The following is a 17,281-nucleotide window of genomic DNA, read 5'->3' as shown; positions in this document are numbered from 1 at the left end:
GCCTGTGCGAAACTGCCAAGATGAAGCTTTAAAAGAAGCTTTCTCAGTCTGAGAATAAAGATTTACTATATAAGATAATTTACAAAAGATTAGGCCTAAATAACAATAATGTCGATTGCTTGTGCTGTACTTTTATGTTTTGTAGATATAAACAGCAAACGCAACACTCCATAATCAACACGACACGTCGCAAAAGGAATGAGAGCTTCATCAACACCATCAGGACATCATCATCTACCAGCTCATCCATTCCATCACCCACCAGGACAAGAAACAATAACTTAAACTGGATCTCAAACCTCAATCGTGTGTGATGTGCAGTCTAACCACAGAAAGAGCTCAACACTTGCTCTCCTGGGCCACATCGAAACGGGCTTTTGCCTGAGGATGGGTTTCTTTTATGTCCGGTTTTCTTTCTCCATCCTATGATTATTATTATGACTGCTCATCCACATCAATATTGGAACTGGCAAATTTAATCCACAACAGTTTTCATTAGGCTGTCATTCATTACTACATGTGTGCTTCTCTTTGTTTTTGTTTTATTTTTTGCTATTTGTTTTTTGGGTTTTGTGGCCGTGCTAACTACTGATATATAGCCTAGGCTACTACATGATTTTCCATTCAGGCACGTTTTAAACCTTTCAAGGTTTTCCCACCTTTTTCCGTTCATTAACGTGCTGGTAGGTCTATATCGATTTTTGTACTTAGTATCTTTTTCGTCCCGGACGCGTTAATGACGAAAAATAAAATGATTGATTGATTGATTCCGACAATCACAATGAATCAATCAATTTAACCCTTTAATTTTTCTCCGAATCAGTCATGCTTGAGTAATCTGGTTCACACAAGATTGCACAAGATTGAAGAAACCAAGGACAACATTACAACAATCACAAATGCGTGCTTTTATGAGTTATCCTATCCCAATTGTGAAAGTTTAGATTTTCACCTATAAAGAAAGCGTTTGACATGGCTATCGGTGTTTATTTAGAGGAGTGTAAAAAAAATATTACATAGTAAATTGGGTTTTGGTGATTGAATTGTATAGAACAGACTGCTTAATTTTGAATTTGTACGGCAGGCTAGGTACCGTACGGTAGGAATGTGTCTAATCAATCACTAGTTTATTTTTTTTCTCAAATTATCACGACAAATACATTGGCACATTACATAGAAGTGAGAGAGGAAGGAAGCGAAAGACCTTATGAGGTCACCAAGTCAGCTTCCACCCCGGCGGCAGTATCGTATTTTACAAAAAAATACTACCAATGAAAATTATACTGAAAACACTTAGAGAAAATAATGAAACGTTGAATAAGGTTACAATCGCAATGTGGGGGTTAGTAAATGCAAGCCAAAACATGAGAAGATTCAAGATTGTATATGAACATAACATAAAAAAACAAAACAAAAACAGAGAAATCAAACAAAACACAAATTAGATCCCAAAAGTTGTCAGACACGTCAGATCAATTTCACTGAAAAATACACAACAGAGTTACATTTAGCAAGAGTAACAACCGACCAAGTGCGTTTGATATTGCTTTTTGAATGAAAAGGGAGACAAACATTTAATTTCTGAAGGAACCTTACCCCATGCTTGGGGTCTCAAGTACTGTAGCATTTTTTGCCCGGAGTTATTATTAGTTCTGGGTAAGAAATATTGGGATTTTATCTTGTGGCGAGTATTATGTTGATGGATATTATTTAAATCATTAAAATAAGCACTAAAACAATCAGGTAGAAGTCCATTTTTATATTTGTGCATGAAATTGGCATACTCAATTTCAATTAAGTCATTAAGCTTGGGAACATCAAATTTAACATATAATAAATTTACAGAGGCATGTCTAGGGTAAAATAAACATGCTCTAAGAGCTTTATTTTGAATAACTTCTATGGGATGTAAAATAGATTTATCAGCCCTACCCCAATTTATTAATGAATATTGTAAATGAGATTGAAAAAGAGCAAAATAAACAACACGCAATGTACTAAGTGGTACAAAATGTCTGAGCTTATATAAAATTCCACAAGTTTTATTTAGCTTTGTGCGAAGACAAGTTAAATGTGATTTCCATGATAGCTTGTTGTCAAGGGTAACACCAAGATATTTAATTGAATCTACTTGTTGAATAGGATTTCCATTAATACTTAATTGAAAGAATTTGGCTTTGAAAGGATTTTTACATATTATCATGTATGCAGTTTTTGAATAGTTAATTGACAGCTTATTTTGTCTCATCCAAATATCGACAAATTTCATTTCTTTATTTACTCTTTTTTGAAGGCAAGTTAAGTCTTTATCTGTCATATGTAAATTGGTGTCATCAGCAAATAATGTTGTTTTAAAATTTGTTGCATTTGGTAAGTCATTCACATATAACAGAAAGAGTAATGGCCCTAAAACAGAGCCTTGAGGGACACCACATTTTACCTGTTCAAAGTCAGATGTATTTCCAAGTATTTTAGTAGATTGTTGTCTATTAGATAAGTAGGAATTTAAAAGACTCAGAACTTTACCTCGAAGGCCATAATTGTAAAGTTTGCTTAGTAAGATTTTATGATCTACATATGATCTATGTTCTACGATCTATGTATCTATGTATGATCTACGATCTATATGATCTACATATGATTTTATGATATACATATGATCTAAATTAATTGGGCATAAGCAGGCAATGTTTTACAAACAAACTTAGTAACAAAAATGTAAGTATTTTGTTTTTTGCAACAAAGGATTTTTTCAGCAAGCGCCTACAGTGAAGTGGGCATTGTAATGAAGAGGCATAGGCTAGGTCAGTGTTTCTCACTAGTGAGTACGGTAACAAAGCTATTTTAATTGGGCCGCAAAGCATTCTGAATTGTGACAGTTTACTAATGGATCAAAAATTTGTAGCATTAATATTACGTACCAGTTATGAAGCAATATAACAAATATTAACAATTAAAATTACGCGTTGTTGTGTCAACAATTTTGGTAGCCTACCTCCATATTAGGAAGTGTAGGCAGGCTGATAGGTAGATAAGAAACTTGTTAAATTTAGAAAAAAATAGCAAACATGCCATTTTGTATAGGTGTTCATATTGTTTAAAATAAGTTGCATTTTAAATGTTGGCTAGACCAGGGTTCTGTCTCAGCTCATGCACTTAAGCTATCAAGCTTTTTGAAAACAGCACTCTAAGATTTAAATATCAAAAAGTAGATTTTACTTCATTTTGGCTCCATGCAAGCAAGCAGTACCCTTTACTCAGAGCGTACCACCAAATTTCTCGTGGCTGTAGTTGATAACTACATCAAACACAAGGAACATTTTGATATCGTACACTTTATTGTATGTGAGCTTGTCACTTACCAAGCCTCAACCTGATCTAATGATATAATTTGGGAAGAGAGCTTGTTTTTTATTTTAAATATAAACACTAACCATCTAAAATTTCTATATAGGCTATGTAAAATTGTTTTTCTTTTAAAGACTTGAAAAGGACTATATGAATAGTCGAAAACATTTGCTATTTTATTTTATTTGTTTATGATCTAATAATATCTAATGTGCGAATTCAAATTTCACATTGATAGTAAATTGCATGAGAGTATATACATTATTATTTTTTTTATTACTTTGTTTTTTATTTATTTGATCATAACATCTCATAGTGGGTCACGTAAAACATATGACAATAAAAGTGGGTCAGAATCATATCTGTCGGAAGCACTGGGGTAACAGATCTGAACGAAAGCATCAATAGATTACAACTAAATCTTCTTTACTTATAGACTATGGTACATTTTATGTCTAAATGCAGCAGCTTTGTTTTTAAAAATGCAGTCAGTTTGCCCTTTTCAGTTTTGGTTTATTTTTTGGCATACTTTATGACTTTAATTGTACATTACAGTATATTCTTAAGGTACAAGTCTGCATTTATTATTTATGGGTAACTATTTTCAGAAACTTTAAAAACAGTTTTGAGGATATCCTTGATTGTGTAAAAACAGTTTGAAACATCATGGGAGCATCTGACAGCCATTTTACACACGACGAATTACAAGAATATGCTGTAAGATCATTTTGTACTTATTGTGCAATATTTAGCTTTTAACAAACATGTGCTACATTCAAGTCTGGATTTTTGAGTAGGTGTGAAGTATTTTGGCTGTATCATCTGTATGCATATGACTGTTAGATGAATGGAAACTGGCAAAATTGTTGGAAACTGTTTTCACGTGGCATTATCAACCACCTTTTATATTATAATTTGTAAAATGACTAACAAAATAGTCTATAGCTCTTAACTTTAATATTAAGTAATGCCTCCCTCTTCATAAATTTTAATATGGTAATATGTATGATAATGCTTATTACTGTATTTGGATCATTTTATCACTAAAGTAACTATCTTTTGCTAAGAGGATGCTTGCAAACTGACATATGCCTTAGAAGCTTAATTACTTATGTCTAAGTTACTCTCCTATTTTTCAAATCAATATTTATGTTGTTTAAAGAGTAATAGTTATCTTTTCATAGTTACAGTCAGTGGCGTAGCCAAGGGGGGGTTTTGGGGGCTACAACCCCCCCCTTTGGCACGCGTGTGACGTCACCATATTGAGAATGATGCTTTCAGTCTAAAAAAATTGCTTAATTTTAAACAAAATTGCATTAAAAGAGCAAGTTTTGTTAATACCAAACATCTTAGCCAGGAATTAGCAACAAGAAAACATAGAGACTTAGCTTTATTTCCGAAAAATGCCGAAGAAAACATGATCTTATCCTTCTGCTATGCCACCAGACACCACCATTTTACAGGAATATTCGTAACTACATTTTTGTTGAAAATGCTCTCAGAATGCACCAAATTCAAAGTAATTTTTCAAAATTTTCTGGGGGAGGCCCCCCAGACCCCCCGCCGTTGGGTCGTCAAAACCCCCCCCTTTCAAAATTCCTGGCTACGCTACTGGTTACAGTTGTTAATAGTTTTACATCTTTTGTACAATATGATTGACAGTTGTGTTTACAACTTGGTAAGTCGGATACAAGATAATGAATCCAAGTTTGGAAAACCTGAGTTGTATTGCAAAAAGTAGAAATAATTTACAAGTTGGCAGTCCGTATATGAGCATAGTTTGCATTGGTGATGTGGTGCTGCAATGTGAAATGCTGACACCAGTGTTAGTATAATCATTAAACAATTTTTGTACTTTTAGGATCTAACCTATTTCTCCAAGAAAGAAATTATTCAGTAAGTTCACAATGTTTTACATTGAAACATAGGCTTAGGATATACGTTAATTGTTATTATTATTATGATTTAAAATTCTTTAATGGCAGCAGATTAAAAGATGGGCTTTCTATAAAATTACACTTTTATAATAATTTCAAACATCATGTTTTCTAAATTTTGAACTTTCATCTTGGAAACTATATTAAGACTATGAGACATAATAAATGATTTTTAGCGACTTATAGTGTTTTCTTTACCAAGAACATGCTCTAGAACAGCGGTTCTCAACGAGATCCACAGACTCCCAGGGGTAGTGAAGTACTTTCTGGGATAGTATAGCTTTGGTAGAGAGGTACTTTTTAAAAACCATAGACAGACAATCGATAACAACTTAATAACATTGAATTGCATAATTCAAAAATACAGAAATGAAATAGATACATAATTTCAAACGTTTTCGGCAAAACTTTCTGCCCTCTTCAGGAAAATATCTTAAATCATCTAAACAAAACAATTATTCGTGAAATGTTAATAATAAATGACTGAAATTCAATAAAACTGCACTGACCTGCGTACAAGCAACAACTGACGAACAAACACAAAAGGTGGTAGCAATCTGTCATAATCATGCGGGAGTATGGTCATGAGAAAGATAGTGAGCGGACAACATAACATAAAACAAACGTAAGATAATACAAATTTAACAACAAATTCAAACGTTTGAAGTTATGTATCTATTTCATTTCTGTATTTTTGAATTATGCAATCAATTGAATTGCCTATTGTGATATTTAGCCTCAAAAAAACTTTTGTGATTTATTACCCACATTTTGATGTAACAATGTTTCATTGACCAATCTTGACTAACTTGAAAATGCAGCTGGGTGATGATGTTAATTCATTTTAGGAAATAAGTGGTTAGGATATTTACTCTATTGAATGTGAGCAACATTTAGTTTAAAGAAGTAAGTTTCTTGCTTAATTACCCATAATTGCTAGATCTAAATATTCAGAAAGGTTTATTTTAGCCAAGGTTTGAAACATAGTAATCCATGCAGTCTAAGCTAAATGCTAAATTTGAGGCAACAACTATTCTGGGGGTCCTCGACTGCTTGAATGGCAATTAAAGGGTCCGCAATCACAAAAACTGGAAAACCACTGCTCTAGGAAGTACTCTGACTACTCTAAAATGTGGTTAAATTTTATATGATTTTGTTATTTAAGGTAGAATGTCATACCTGGTATCACAGTCATAGGATTAAATAGTATTGTACGGCACTTTATAGTACACATTTCTTATCTATTTTGTATTTAACACTCGTGACATCTTGCCTAATTTGCAGCATGATCAAACTATATTTGGTCGGCACATCACTTAAACATTGAGAATTTCACCAAGACATGCCCAACATCTAAAATATGTGTTTTTAGCATTGAGCATTACTCACTTTAAGCCATTTTTACTGATAGTTTATTTTTATTGTGTCTTTTGTAGTGTCTTCAAACGATTTGCTGAGTTGGATCCAGATACAGTCAATAATGATAGATTTTGTCGAATTCCAATGGATACAGTTTGCCATATGGCTGAATTAAAGGTCAATCCTTTCAGGTATGACCTCAGCTCAGCTCTGCCATGACAGTTAAATTGCTAAAGTGGATGTTTTCTTTAATTTTATAGCTTCAGTTTTTTTTTCGCTTTTATCTAATCTAAGCTTCATATCAAGTAAAGGTGAAGCATCTGGACCACTTACTGCTGCAGGGCTTGTGCTTTTATTTGTTCAATAAATTGAATCTTTGATTTTATATTGTACCTGTATGACATAAAAAATTTAAATTTTTATTGGGCTAGACGTACTAAAAATATTGGCTTTTTTGTTCAATATTATTCTTCCTTGGACAAGAAGCAAACTGTTTGTCTTACTTCAACCATCGCTTTCTGTACTCTGTCAAATGACGTTTCTGTGAGTATAAAATAATTGCAACTCTTCAGCGATCGCATCTGCAAGGTGTTTTCAACCAGTGAGAATGGAGATGCGAGTTTGTCCTTTGAAGATTTTCTTGACATGATGAGCGTGTTTAGCGACGAAGCACCGAAGTCACTGAAAGCTGAATATGCATTCAAAGTTTATGGTATGTTTGCTTTTTACATCTGTATGTTTGCATAGCTGCGTCAGATGTGGGTGCACGGAGAGAAGGGAGGAAATCGCACCTCCGCCATAAACAAAAACTAAAAAAAGACGTAGAAAACTTGGGCAAAAATGTTCAGTTATTTTGACAAATTTTGTTCGCAGCCTCAAAACATGTTATTCTTCTACGGCAGTGTGAATTTGCGTTAGATTGAATACCATGAAGAGCTGTGTTCCAGTCTCATACGTTTATCCTTATTTGTTCAATTCAATTTATTTTTCATTGCTGGCGCGAACATGTAGAGAACGATAAAGTAAACACACGAATTTTACATCAAAAAAGGAAAACATAACATAAAATACACGTAAGCTAATACAAATTCAACAAAAAAGATGCCCCTCCAGCGAATAATTGTTTGTTCACGGAAAAAGGAAAAGTTGACAAAACCAAAAGGTTTAAAATATGCATCAATAAAACAGTGTTTGAAAAACCTAATCTTAAAAATGCACAGCCACCAAACCTAGAATGAATCATGTTCATGAATCGTATGTATCATACTAAAAAAAAGTGTTTTTGATGATTTTTAAATTCTAACATAGTCTATGACGTTATTGTGCGAAAGGTTTGGTTGTTTGAAATGCAATTTGTACTGGGTTGGTAAATCTAGATATTTTCAGCTCTCATGCGCTTTCTCAAAACGCTTAGTCTTAGATTTGTGAGACTTCTGTATACAAGTATAATGCATTGCAAGTTATCGTACAATAATTGTGGTGTTGTACTTTTTTTAAAACAAATTCTTACAATGATATAACTTCCTTCATTTTCATCATGTGCCATGATGTCTGATGACACATAACAGAACAAAAATAGCTCGCGATCCGCATCGATCTTCTGTCATGTTCTTCGGACATCACCAGTGCGTATCCCTTGAGCTTTTCATTTTTTTTCATGTGTCAGCTGTGTGTTTGTTCATCTGTGAAAAGTTGTTTACCAGACAACAAAATTTGTCATTTATACATTCATTTAACGTCTGCAGACGTTGAGTCCATGTAAAAATGACAGATTTTGCTCTCTAGGTTCTTTTTCATTGCTTAATAGTATCTTGACCTTGAAGCAGCGTCTAAGAAGTTCCATTTACCACTTGAATTGAACCTTCAATGCAAACTTACATTGCAAATAGATTTCAACGAAGATGACACGTTGGACGCAGATGACATACAGTTAGTCGTTTCCCGTTTGACTGGAGGGATACACAATCTCAATGAAAGTGAAATGGAGCAACTGGTTAAAAACGTAAGTTTCGTTAACAATTATTTGGATACGTATTATTTGGTAACACAAACAATGCATTATTTGATAAAGAATGCTACAAACCCACCACAACTCAATGTGCTGGTAACTCACATACACGAGAAGCATTTTTTGTAGTTGCTACCAAAATAGTGATATCTTCCCTTATCTGATTACTTGCGTAGCATGATGCATTCTTGTAACTCGTTATAATTACGAGGAAAGGAAATACGTTATTAAAAAAATTGGTTACGTTTAAAAGTAAGCTGTAGTGTTGGTGCTATAAAAGCTAAGAACAGCGCTACCGTACTGATAGCAGTGACTTTTATTTCTGAAATTTGGAGTACTGTCTATGTCGAACATTCTTTTACCGTACCACTTGCAACCATGACAAATATAAGAATTTGTTTAGATCATGGTCGAAGCGGATTTAGACGATGACGACCAGCTGTCCTACGCTGAATTCGAACACGTCATTTCCAAATCGCCTGACTTTCTCAAGTGAGTTCATTTCACAGACAGGAACTTTTCAGGCGTCCAAAAGCGCATTTAGCTAGAACTAATAAGCATGGACAGCCATGAAAAGTCGGTCATTTTTACGTCTGCGGTGTCAGCAGCTTGCTTTGTAGTGTTTACAATATATGGTATTTATTACTGGCGTTAAAGTTACCCAGACAACAAATCAATCGTTTTTTACATTAATTCAATGTCAGCAAACGTTGAATCAATGTAAAAAACGAATGATTTGCCGTCTGGGCATAACTTGGAGGTAGAATGTCGATTGTATGGTTTGTTATCTTGATAATCGTTGCTTGTTTTATGCAGCTCTTTCCGAATTAGACTCTGAAAAGATTCTCTCAGCTCTAATGAAGGTCGACTTGAAGCACTCTGAACTTACCAAGTGTACAAAAACGATGGTCCACTGTTTTCCAAATACATACGAACGTTTTCTTGTATTTTATGTTTTGATAAAAACTTTAAATGAAACCTCCATTGATGAGAGCATTCCCATGACAACTCACATTGCTGATAACAACTGATATTCCTAGCCAAGTGAATCTTCTTTATCGGTCATAGTCTCCACTCTCCACTGCAATGTTTTATAATTTTGTTGTTGTGGCTGTCTTCCTCGGCTGATTGTCCTTTTTGCATGGTTTAAATTACCACTGACCCGTTTCTATTCATGCCGATACCACTGGCACACCTTTATATCGTTCTTGTTCACGTTGCTTCAATCGTTTTCCGAAACTTATTTGTTTTCTACCGTGTCAAAACTCACCAATTAAGCTCATTTCCGCCTTAGCTTTCGTTTAACGGAGGCTATTGGGTTATTTTCTGCTGGGTTGCATCTCCTCTGTGATTGTCTGGGAGGGGGAGGAGGAATTTTTCAAAAACTACATCGGCTCATTGATAAAAAAAAAAACTTTCATAAGTTGTTTAAATATGTATTTTTCTATTTAAGACGATTATTGCATGTCTTCAACCTTGTTGTTTCTTGCACCAGGCAGCAAAGTTCGTCATTTGTACATTGATTCAACGTCTGTAGACGTTGAATCAATGTACAAATGATGGATTTTGCTGTCTGGCTTGTTGACAATGTTCGAGCGCGACTGCTTCTTTGTGAGGTTATAATTGTTGCAATGTTTCAAATCCGAGTAATTTGGCAACCTCGACATTTTGTCACCTTTGCTTAAGTTGAACTTTGGTGCAATTTATTAAGGCACTTACAGCACATGTCAGCAATCTGCTTTGTTATATCAGTATTTAAATAGGACAGTGTGTTGATTACAACTGTTTTAATTCTTATAATTGTATTGGTTTGTGATTAGGCTTTTGAAGATGATTGAAAGATATTGCTGTTGTAGAGTATACTTCTTTATATTTTCAACACAAGGCTGGACATTTAGTGACCACTTTTTGTTTCAAACAAACGTTTTTCTGTGTTTATACAATGTGCAACAATAAGCTATTAATCGCACAAGGTTAGATGTAAGTTCTCTGAAGTGTTCTTTCTTGTGTTACTTGTTTCAAGAAATCTACTATTAACGATGCTTTTTAAAACGATGCTGAATGATCGTTACTTTTCAAAGACGTTGGCCTTCTGTGAATGTTGCAGTTCTTATGCTTTGTATTCATCATCTGCTGTGACCTATTCTTCAACGTGTTTGTTTCTGCCATGATTTTGTAAGAAAATTACTTTTTGATGTTTTACATTATTATATTCTATGCTGGTTGTTTGTGTAACGTTTTTTGTATGAGAATACGAACTTTTCGAAACATCTTTCTCGGTTGCAGCCTGGGTTATTACAGTATCATGAAGACGATTGCCTGATTGTACCTGTAGCCACAGCCTCGCGTGACCAACACCGATAACCTTGACACTTTGTATGGTTTTAATTGGGCAATTTATTCAATTATCACATGACTGATTTATTTACTTATTAATATACTGAATCTAGTAAAAATTATTGTCAAATTTCATGACTTTTCAATCTCCCATCTTTTCAGCGTCAAAAGTTGAATTTTTGTCATGCTGAGGCTTTCAAGTTCACAAACGTATCTTTGCACGTCGTTTTACTGTCGCTAGACGTTAGGGCGATGTAAAAACATCAGCTATTGTTAGTCGAGTGTTTGCTGGAAGGATGTAATTTCCAGTGATCCACCTTTTGTTAGTTCAATTACAATTCCTCGTTCTACCTTTGAACAAACACTTCTCGTCATTCGAGTACTGCTGAAAAGGCGTGACATCATGGTATTGTACACAAAGGTCTTCACGCTTGACGTTTCAGACAACAAAATCCGTCATTTTTACATTGGTTTAATGTCGGAAGACTTAGCTGTTTAGGATGTTGCCACAGCAAACACTAGTTGTGTATTTTGTCCTTTACTTTCTGCAGATTTACATCTGCTCGCGACAACATCCCAGTCAGTAAATCAGTCTGCAAACCTTACATCAATGTGAAAAGGGGTTGATTGGTCGTCTGCGGTGATACCACGTACCAGTCTTGTCTTGTGGAATGTACTGATAGCTCAAACTAACATTGATGTAAATTGAAGCTACACGTTGTGAAAGTGATATGGCCATGAATATTGATGTATTGTGTGGCAACTGACATAATTAACAAAGGTTTCATAAACTTCACCCAACTCCCGATTTCGTTTTTCTTGCAATGTATACCTTAAAATGTTGGAAAAGGAAATTGTAATACGGTACCGCGTTTCTTACCAATGACAGATGATATTTTTGTTGTTCAGTGACCGTAACCTTAAACTATCCCAAAAACCTACTTACGAATATTGCATCATATTCTTTGCTGAAATCTGGAGCTTTATATTTATAATTTATGAAATACTATGCGTTTTCTCCACCAATTCAATTAGGCTTACTTTTTTTCATGTTTGTATCAGATACTTCAACTACGATGTTACTTAGGCTACTCTTTTCACAGTTTACATACCGTAAGTTAGCATGCTGTTCATGAGATGCACAACCCCGGGCAGGGAAATAACAAGCCCTCCACAGAGAGTTAGGGGACAGTGGCCCACTGATAAAACTTTTTTTCTTTAGCAATTAATGCTTAATCTGGTTAGATTTTGGGTTGTTATATTTTCAAATTTTCATGAAAAGTTAGTTTGTAAACTTGTTTTCCTCTGTTTTCACCTCGTTTTGCGGTACTATTTTTGTATATATACATTGTACACTAATAAAGCATTGCAATACAGTAAGTCTAGTAAATTCGCTGACGTCTTTTTCAGTGGTGCCTTCGTTTCAAGAAGCTCTGGAGTTGTTGTTTCAAGAAGCTTGTCTCCTCTTATATTGATACGGAAATGTGTGTATTGACCATGGGCTGGCATTGTGACATGGTGCAATTGACACTTGTATTGTCCGAGGATAAAAGTTCAATCAATCAATTATTGTAAGGAGGGAAAGGGGCAGCATCTGTGAAGTACTATAATTGACATTGCAATTTATTCTATCTAGCACTACAGGGCAGGCCTACAACAATGATGGCATGCGTATTGTTATTAAGTAAGTCCGGCGCTCGAAACCTATAGCATGGCATGTTAGCTCAGTGGTTACGCGCCCGGCTCAAGATCACGCGGCGCTGGTTCGACTCTCAGGATGTGCGCTTGAGCAACGCATTTCAGGACTGCTCTCCATTCAGTGGCACCTAGTGAATGGAATAAATCCCCGGCAACAACACTTCAACAATCGAAAAACTTCACTCTGCCAATCTCGGTAACCAGCCCAGCGTCAAGAGCCTCTACAAGCATGCGAAACTACCAGGAATAAACAATCAAAGCTTTGTCAGTCCGAGGATAAAGATTCAAAACCAACCAACCATCACAAGTCCGGGCGCTCAAAACCTTCGTTATGTTCAGGGCCGGATTTAGCTGATGGGAGGCCCAGGGCACATTTAGATCGGGGGGCTCCCGTGCAAAAAAAATTTTCGCGCCCAAGGCGCGAAAAACCATCTCTACGTCTACAGTAGCATCAGTCCAGTACTGCACAGCATTTTGCAGAAACTTTAAAGGCCAAAAGACAAAAAATAACACAAAATCACATTTTTTCCACATAAGGGGGGCCCTTCAAAAGTCGGGGCAACTGCCCCCTTAAATCCGGGCCTGGTTATGTTAATAGCAGTGGCGTATAGCTAGCTAGGGAATGTGCCGCCCGGGGCGGATTCAGATTTTGCCGCCCCTTCAAGAAAAAACATGTGAAAATGAAATGCGTTTTTTTATCAGATTATAATCAAAATCAAAAATCGTAGTCTGAAAGTGCGCCCCCAGACGTGCCGCCCGGGGCGGTCCACCCCCCTAGCTACGCCACTGGTTAATGGTGAAGTCCACCTCTACTTTGGCTTGAGCTAACATACAGCACTGACACTGGTGAATGTTGAAGGAAGTAATGAAGCTTTCTCAACGTTTGCGCTCAGTAGTTGCTTTTGTTCGTTTAAAAGCCCGTGGATTAATGATGCTTTATGTAGAAAGCTTCTTGTTATTATCTGAAGTGACATCCTGGTCAGAGTTAAAAGCTGAAGCCACTCTACCACAGTGGCGGATTCAGAACGTAATTTATGGCTGGGCCTAGGAAATATCTTGGTGGGCCTTCACCAATATTGCCACTGCGGGCTAGCATATAAAAACTTAGTGTTACCGACAGGGCCGGATTTAGCTGATAGGGGGCCCAGAGCACGTTTAGATCGGGGGGCCCCCGTGCAAAAATTTTTTTGCGTCTATGGCGCGCAAAACCACCTCTACGTCTACATAGTAGCATTAATCCAGCACTGCACGGCATTTTGCAGAAAACTTCAAAGGCTGAAAGAAAAGAAAATAGTTACATACAGTAGGCTACAATCACATTTTTTTCACGTGGGGGCCCTTCAAAAGTCAGGAGGCCCGGGGCACCTGCACTCTCTGCCCCCCCCCCTAAATTCGGGCGTGGTTACCGAAGCTTCTACACAAGGCGTAGATTTAATAATATTTCGAGATAAAAAAAATGTTGATTATGTCATCATAATCCGAACTATCAATGAGTTGTCTTTCAAAAGACAAAAGTGTCAAGCTGTTAAGGCGTCCAGTCAGCATGGATGATCTCAAGCGCGTTTGGATCCTGTTTGTTGTGGAGAAAAGTCTCTCAACGCTGCACAACGTGGAAGGCAGACAGGCAGTGCTAGCAAACAGTGCAGTGTCGGGTGTTGAATGAATACAGCATGTTCAGCATCTGCGATCTCAATGCCATACAGTGCACACGGACCATGTAGAACATTTTTTTGCCAAAAGTGGCAGATCCAGGTGCGAAAGAGGCCGCTGCTCTCATTAATTCATACGTGTCGTCCATAAAGCGGCAGTTTAACTCCGTTATCTACCTGTCAAGAATACACTTCCACAGCGCCCTTAAATCTAACCAAGCTAACTTAAAACAACTTCAAACCATCAAGCTAACTTTTTTCCTGGGAAACATCGCTTTGTGTAAATTGTTTATGGGCTGTTAAAGGGTAGGCACTTTAACATTACCCACTCGTCGAAAAGCGTACTCGCGATTCAGCTGATTTCAGTCATGTGACTCGACACGTGATATTCTGATCGAAAAATGTTGATACAAAGAAATTTAACTGAATGCTTCGCTACAACTAGCGTTGCCTAATGGTTAGGCCAGAGAAGTAGTAATTTCGTGGGTTCGATTCCCATCCTCTGCTAATACTATTCTTTCTTCTGCAACTGAACTGAGTGCAAGAAGGATGTTAATGACTGCAATCAATGGAGTTTATAAGGAAAATTGTGACTAAAGCACAAAGCAATTTCACATTGAAAAGCAGGCACTCTTCGACGAGTGGGTGATGTTAAAGTGCCTACCCTGTTAAAGTGGTATCAATCATGCTGTGAAATAGTGACGCCACAGAAAATTCAGTGCCACTTGGTTGTTCTGGTGTTAAACATTAATATGTTTTTTTCATGAATCTGATTTTGGGTGGGCCCACTATCAATCTGGGTGGGCCTGTACCAATCAGGCCCACCCGGTAGATCCGCCCCTGCTCTACCACTGGGATTATGTAGTTCACGGTAAGCAAAACCTTTTTAGCGACAATGGTGGATCATTCATTTTATTTTTCGTCATTAACGCGTCCGGGACGAAAAAGATAGGCTACTAACTAAGTACACAAATCGATATAGCCTAAACCTACCAGCACGTTAACGAACGGGAAAAGGTGGCAAAACCTTGAAAGGTTTAAAACGTGCCTGAATGAAAAATTATGTAGTAGGCTATATATATCAGTAGTTAGCACGGCCACAAAACCCAAAAAACAAATAGCAAAAAATAAAACAAAAACAGAGAGAAGCACACATGTAGTAATGAATGACAGCCTAATGAAAAGTGTTGTGGATTGAATTTGCCAGTTCCAATATTGATGTGGATGAGCAGTCATAATAATTATAATAATAATAAGATGGAGAAAGAAAACCGGACATAAAAGAAACCCATCCTCAGGCAAAAGCCCGTTTCAATGTGGCCCAGGAGAGCAGGTGTTGAGCTCTTTCTATGGTTAGACTGCACATCACACAGTAGCCTAAGACGATTGAGGTTTGATATCCAGTTTAAGTTATTGTTTCTTGTCCTGGTGGGTGATGGAATGGATGAGCTGGTAGATGATGATGTTGATGAAGCTCTCATCCCCTTTTGCGACGTGTCGTGTTGATTATGGAGTACTGCGTTTGCTGTTAATATCTACAAACATAAAAGTACAGCACAAGCAATCGATATTATTGTTAGGTAAGCCTAATCTTTTGTAAATAATTTCGGATTTCCACTAAAATCTTCACAAGAATGCAAGAAAGCCTTTCTACGTTGTCTTTCTATTGCGTGTCCGTATTGCTTCAATGTTGTTTTAGTTTGTGAATAAAAAGTGAAGTGACTTTGTATCAGTCTTTTTAATTGAAGAAGGAAATTCGTTCCATGTTTTCGCACCTGTGAATTCTATTGAATGTTGAGTAAGCGTTTTTGAGAGTATAGAATGTTTAGAGAATCATTATCATGGTTTCTTGTAGACAGGCTGTGAACCTCTTTCACATATTTAAAAAGGTTGGATCCAGGGGAGCGATCGCCCCTCTTAAAAGGCTAAAACACAGAAAAATAATGTTATTGCATATTTTTTTTTTTTAATGTTTCTTTTTATGGGGCGGGCCTCTTATTGGCATGCTACCGGACCAAATTAATCTCTCAACAGCCCCGAATCCTTGTAGGTAGCCTATCAGGCTATAATTTAGAAAAAGAGCACCAAGCAGTGGCGTAGCCAAGGGGGGGGGGGGTTTTGGGGGTTACAACCCCCCCTTTGGCACGCGTGTGACGTCACGATATTAAGAATGATGCTTTCAGTCTAAAAAAATTGCTTAATTTTAAACAAAATTGCATTAAAAGAGCAAGTTTTGCCAATACCAAACATCTCAGCCAGAAATTAGCAACAAGAAAACATAGAGACTTAGCTTTATTTCCGAAAAATGCCGAAGAAAACATGATCTTATCCTTTTGCTATGCCACCAGACAGCACTATTTCACAAGAATATTCGTAACTACATTTTTGTTGAAAATGCTCTCAGAATGCACCAAATTCAAAGTAATTTTTCAAAATTTTCTGGGGGAGGCCCCAGACCCCCCGCCGTTGGGTCGTCAAAACCCCCCCTTTCAAAATTCCTGGCTACGCTACTGGGCAATGGGCATGTACTTCTTCATCTTGTAGATGTAGACTTATGGTGATTGTTAAAGCTTCGAAATACATGATAGCCTACAAGACTTACTATGAAGTCTTTCTCAGTAAACTCAAAACAGCAATCATCTGCGCTTCTGCAAAAAACGCAGTATTATATCCTACACTATTTTATGTTTGTCGCTCTTAATTTTTAGAATACCTCAGCTAGCCAACTGTGTTTGTCTTACACTTCAGGAAAAAAAATTTCTCCACCAAAGCTCAGTGAAATGACCTGGTTGCTTTCTACGCTACCGCAAGTCCGCAACGTTGATTCAGCATCGTATAACTTCTATGCGACGTGTAATAGACAGTTTGCAATTGAGACCCAGATAGCTTCAGGATATCAGAATGACAATATCCTTCATTGTCTTGACCAAGGCCGGATTAAGGTT

At 36.6% G+C, this 17,281-nt stretch overlaps 1 protein-coding gene across 1 annotated transcript; it reads left to right on the top strand.

Moving 5' to 3' along the window:
* The first annotated feature begins 3,911 nt into the window (after nucleotides 1-3,911).
* On the top strand, nucleotides 3,912-12,365 carry LOC145785684 (calcium and integrin-binding protein 1-like). Its single transcript, XM_082597375.1, has 7 exons — nucleotides 3,912-4,065; nucleotides 5,210-5,244; nucleotides 6,722-6,835; nucleotides 7,217-7,356; nucleotides 8,534-8,646; nucleotides 9,056-9,144; nucleotides 9,469-12,365. Exons 1-7 carry the CDS (start codon nucleotides 4,015-4,017, stop codon nucleotides 9,488-9,490), a joined length of 564 nt encoding a protein of 187 aa, XP_082453501.1. The 5' UTR covers nucleotides 3,912-4,014; the 3' UTR covers nucleotides 9,491-12,365.
* Nucleotides 12,366-17,281: the final 4,916 nt, after the last annotated feature.

Source organism: Aplidium turbinatum, chromosome 16 (genome assembly GCF_918807975.1).
Source record: "Aplidium turbinatum chromosome 16, kaAplTurb1.1, whole genome shotgun sequence".
NCBI lineage: Eukaryota > Metazoa > Chordata > Ascidiacea > Aplousobranchia > Polyclinidae > Aplidium > Aplidium turbinatum.
Note: the sequence above shows the minus strand (reverse complement) of the source record. Positions and strands in the feature narration are given on the sequence as shown.

Bases quoted from the DNA above. Each gene is read 5' to 3' on its own strand.
- LOC145785684 (XM_082597375.1), top strand. From the start codon at position 4,015: ATGGGAGCATCTGACAGCCATTTTACACACGACGAATTACAAGAATAT. The intron at 8,647-9,055 runs GTAAGTTTCGTT...GAATTTGTTTAG, and splicing joins TGGAGCAACTGGTTAAAAAC to ATCATGGTCGAAGCGGATTT. The intron at 9,145-9,468 runs GTGAGTTCATTT...TGTTTTATGCAG, and splicing joins AAATCGCCTGACTTTCTCAA to CTCTTTCCGAATTAGACTCT.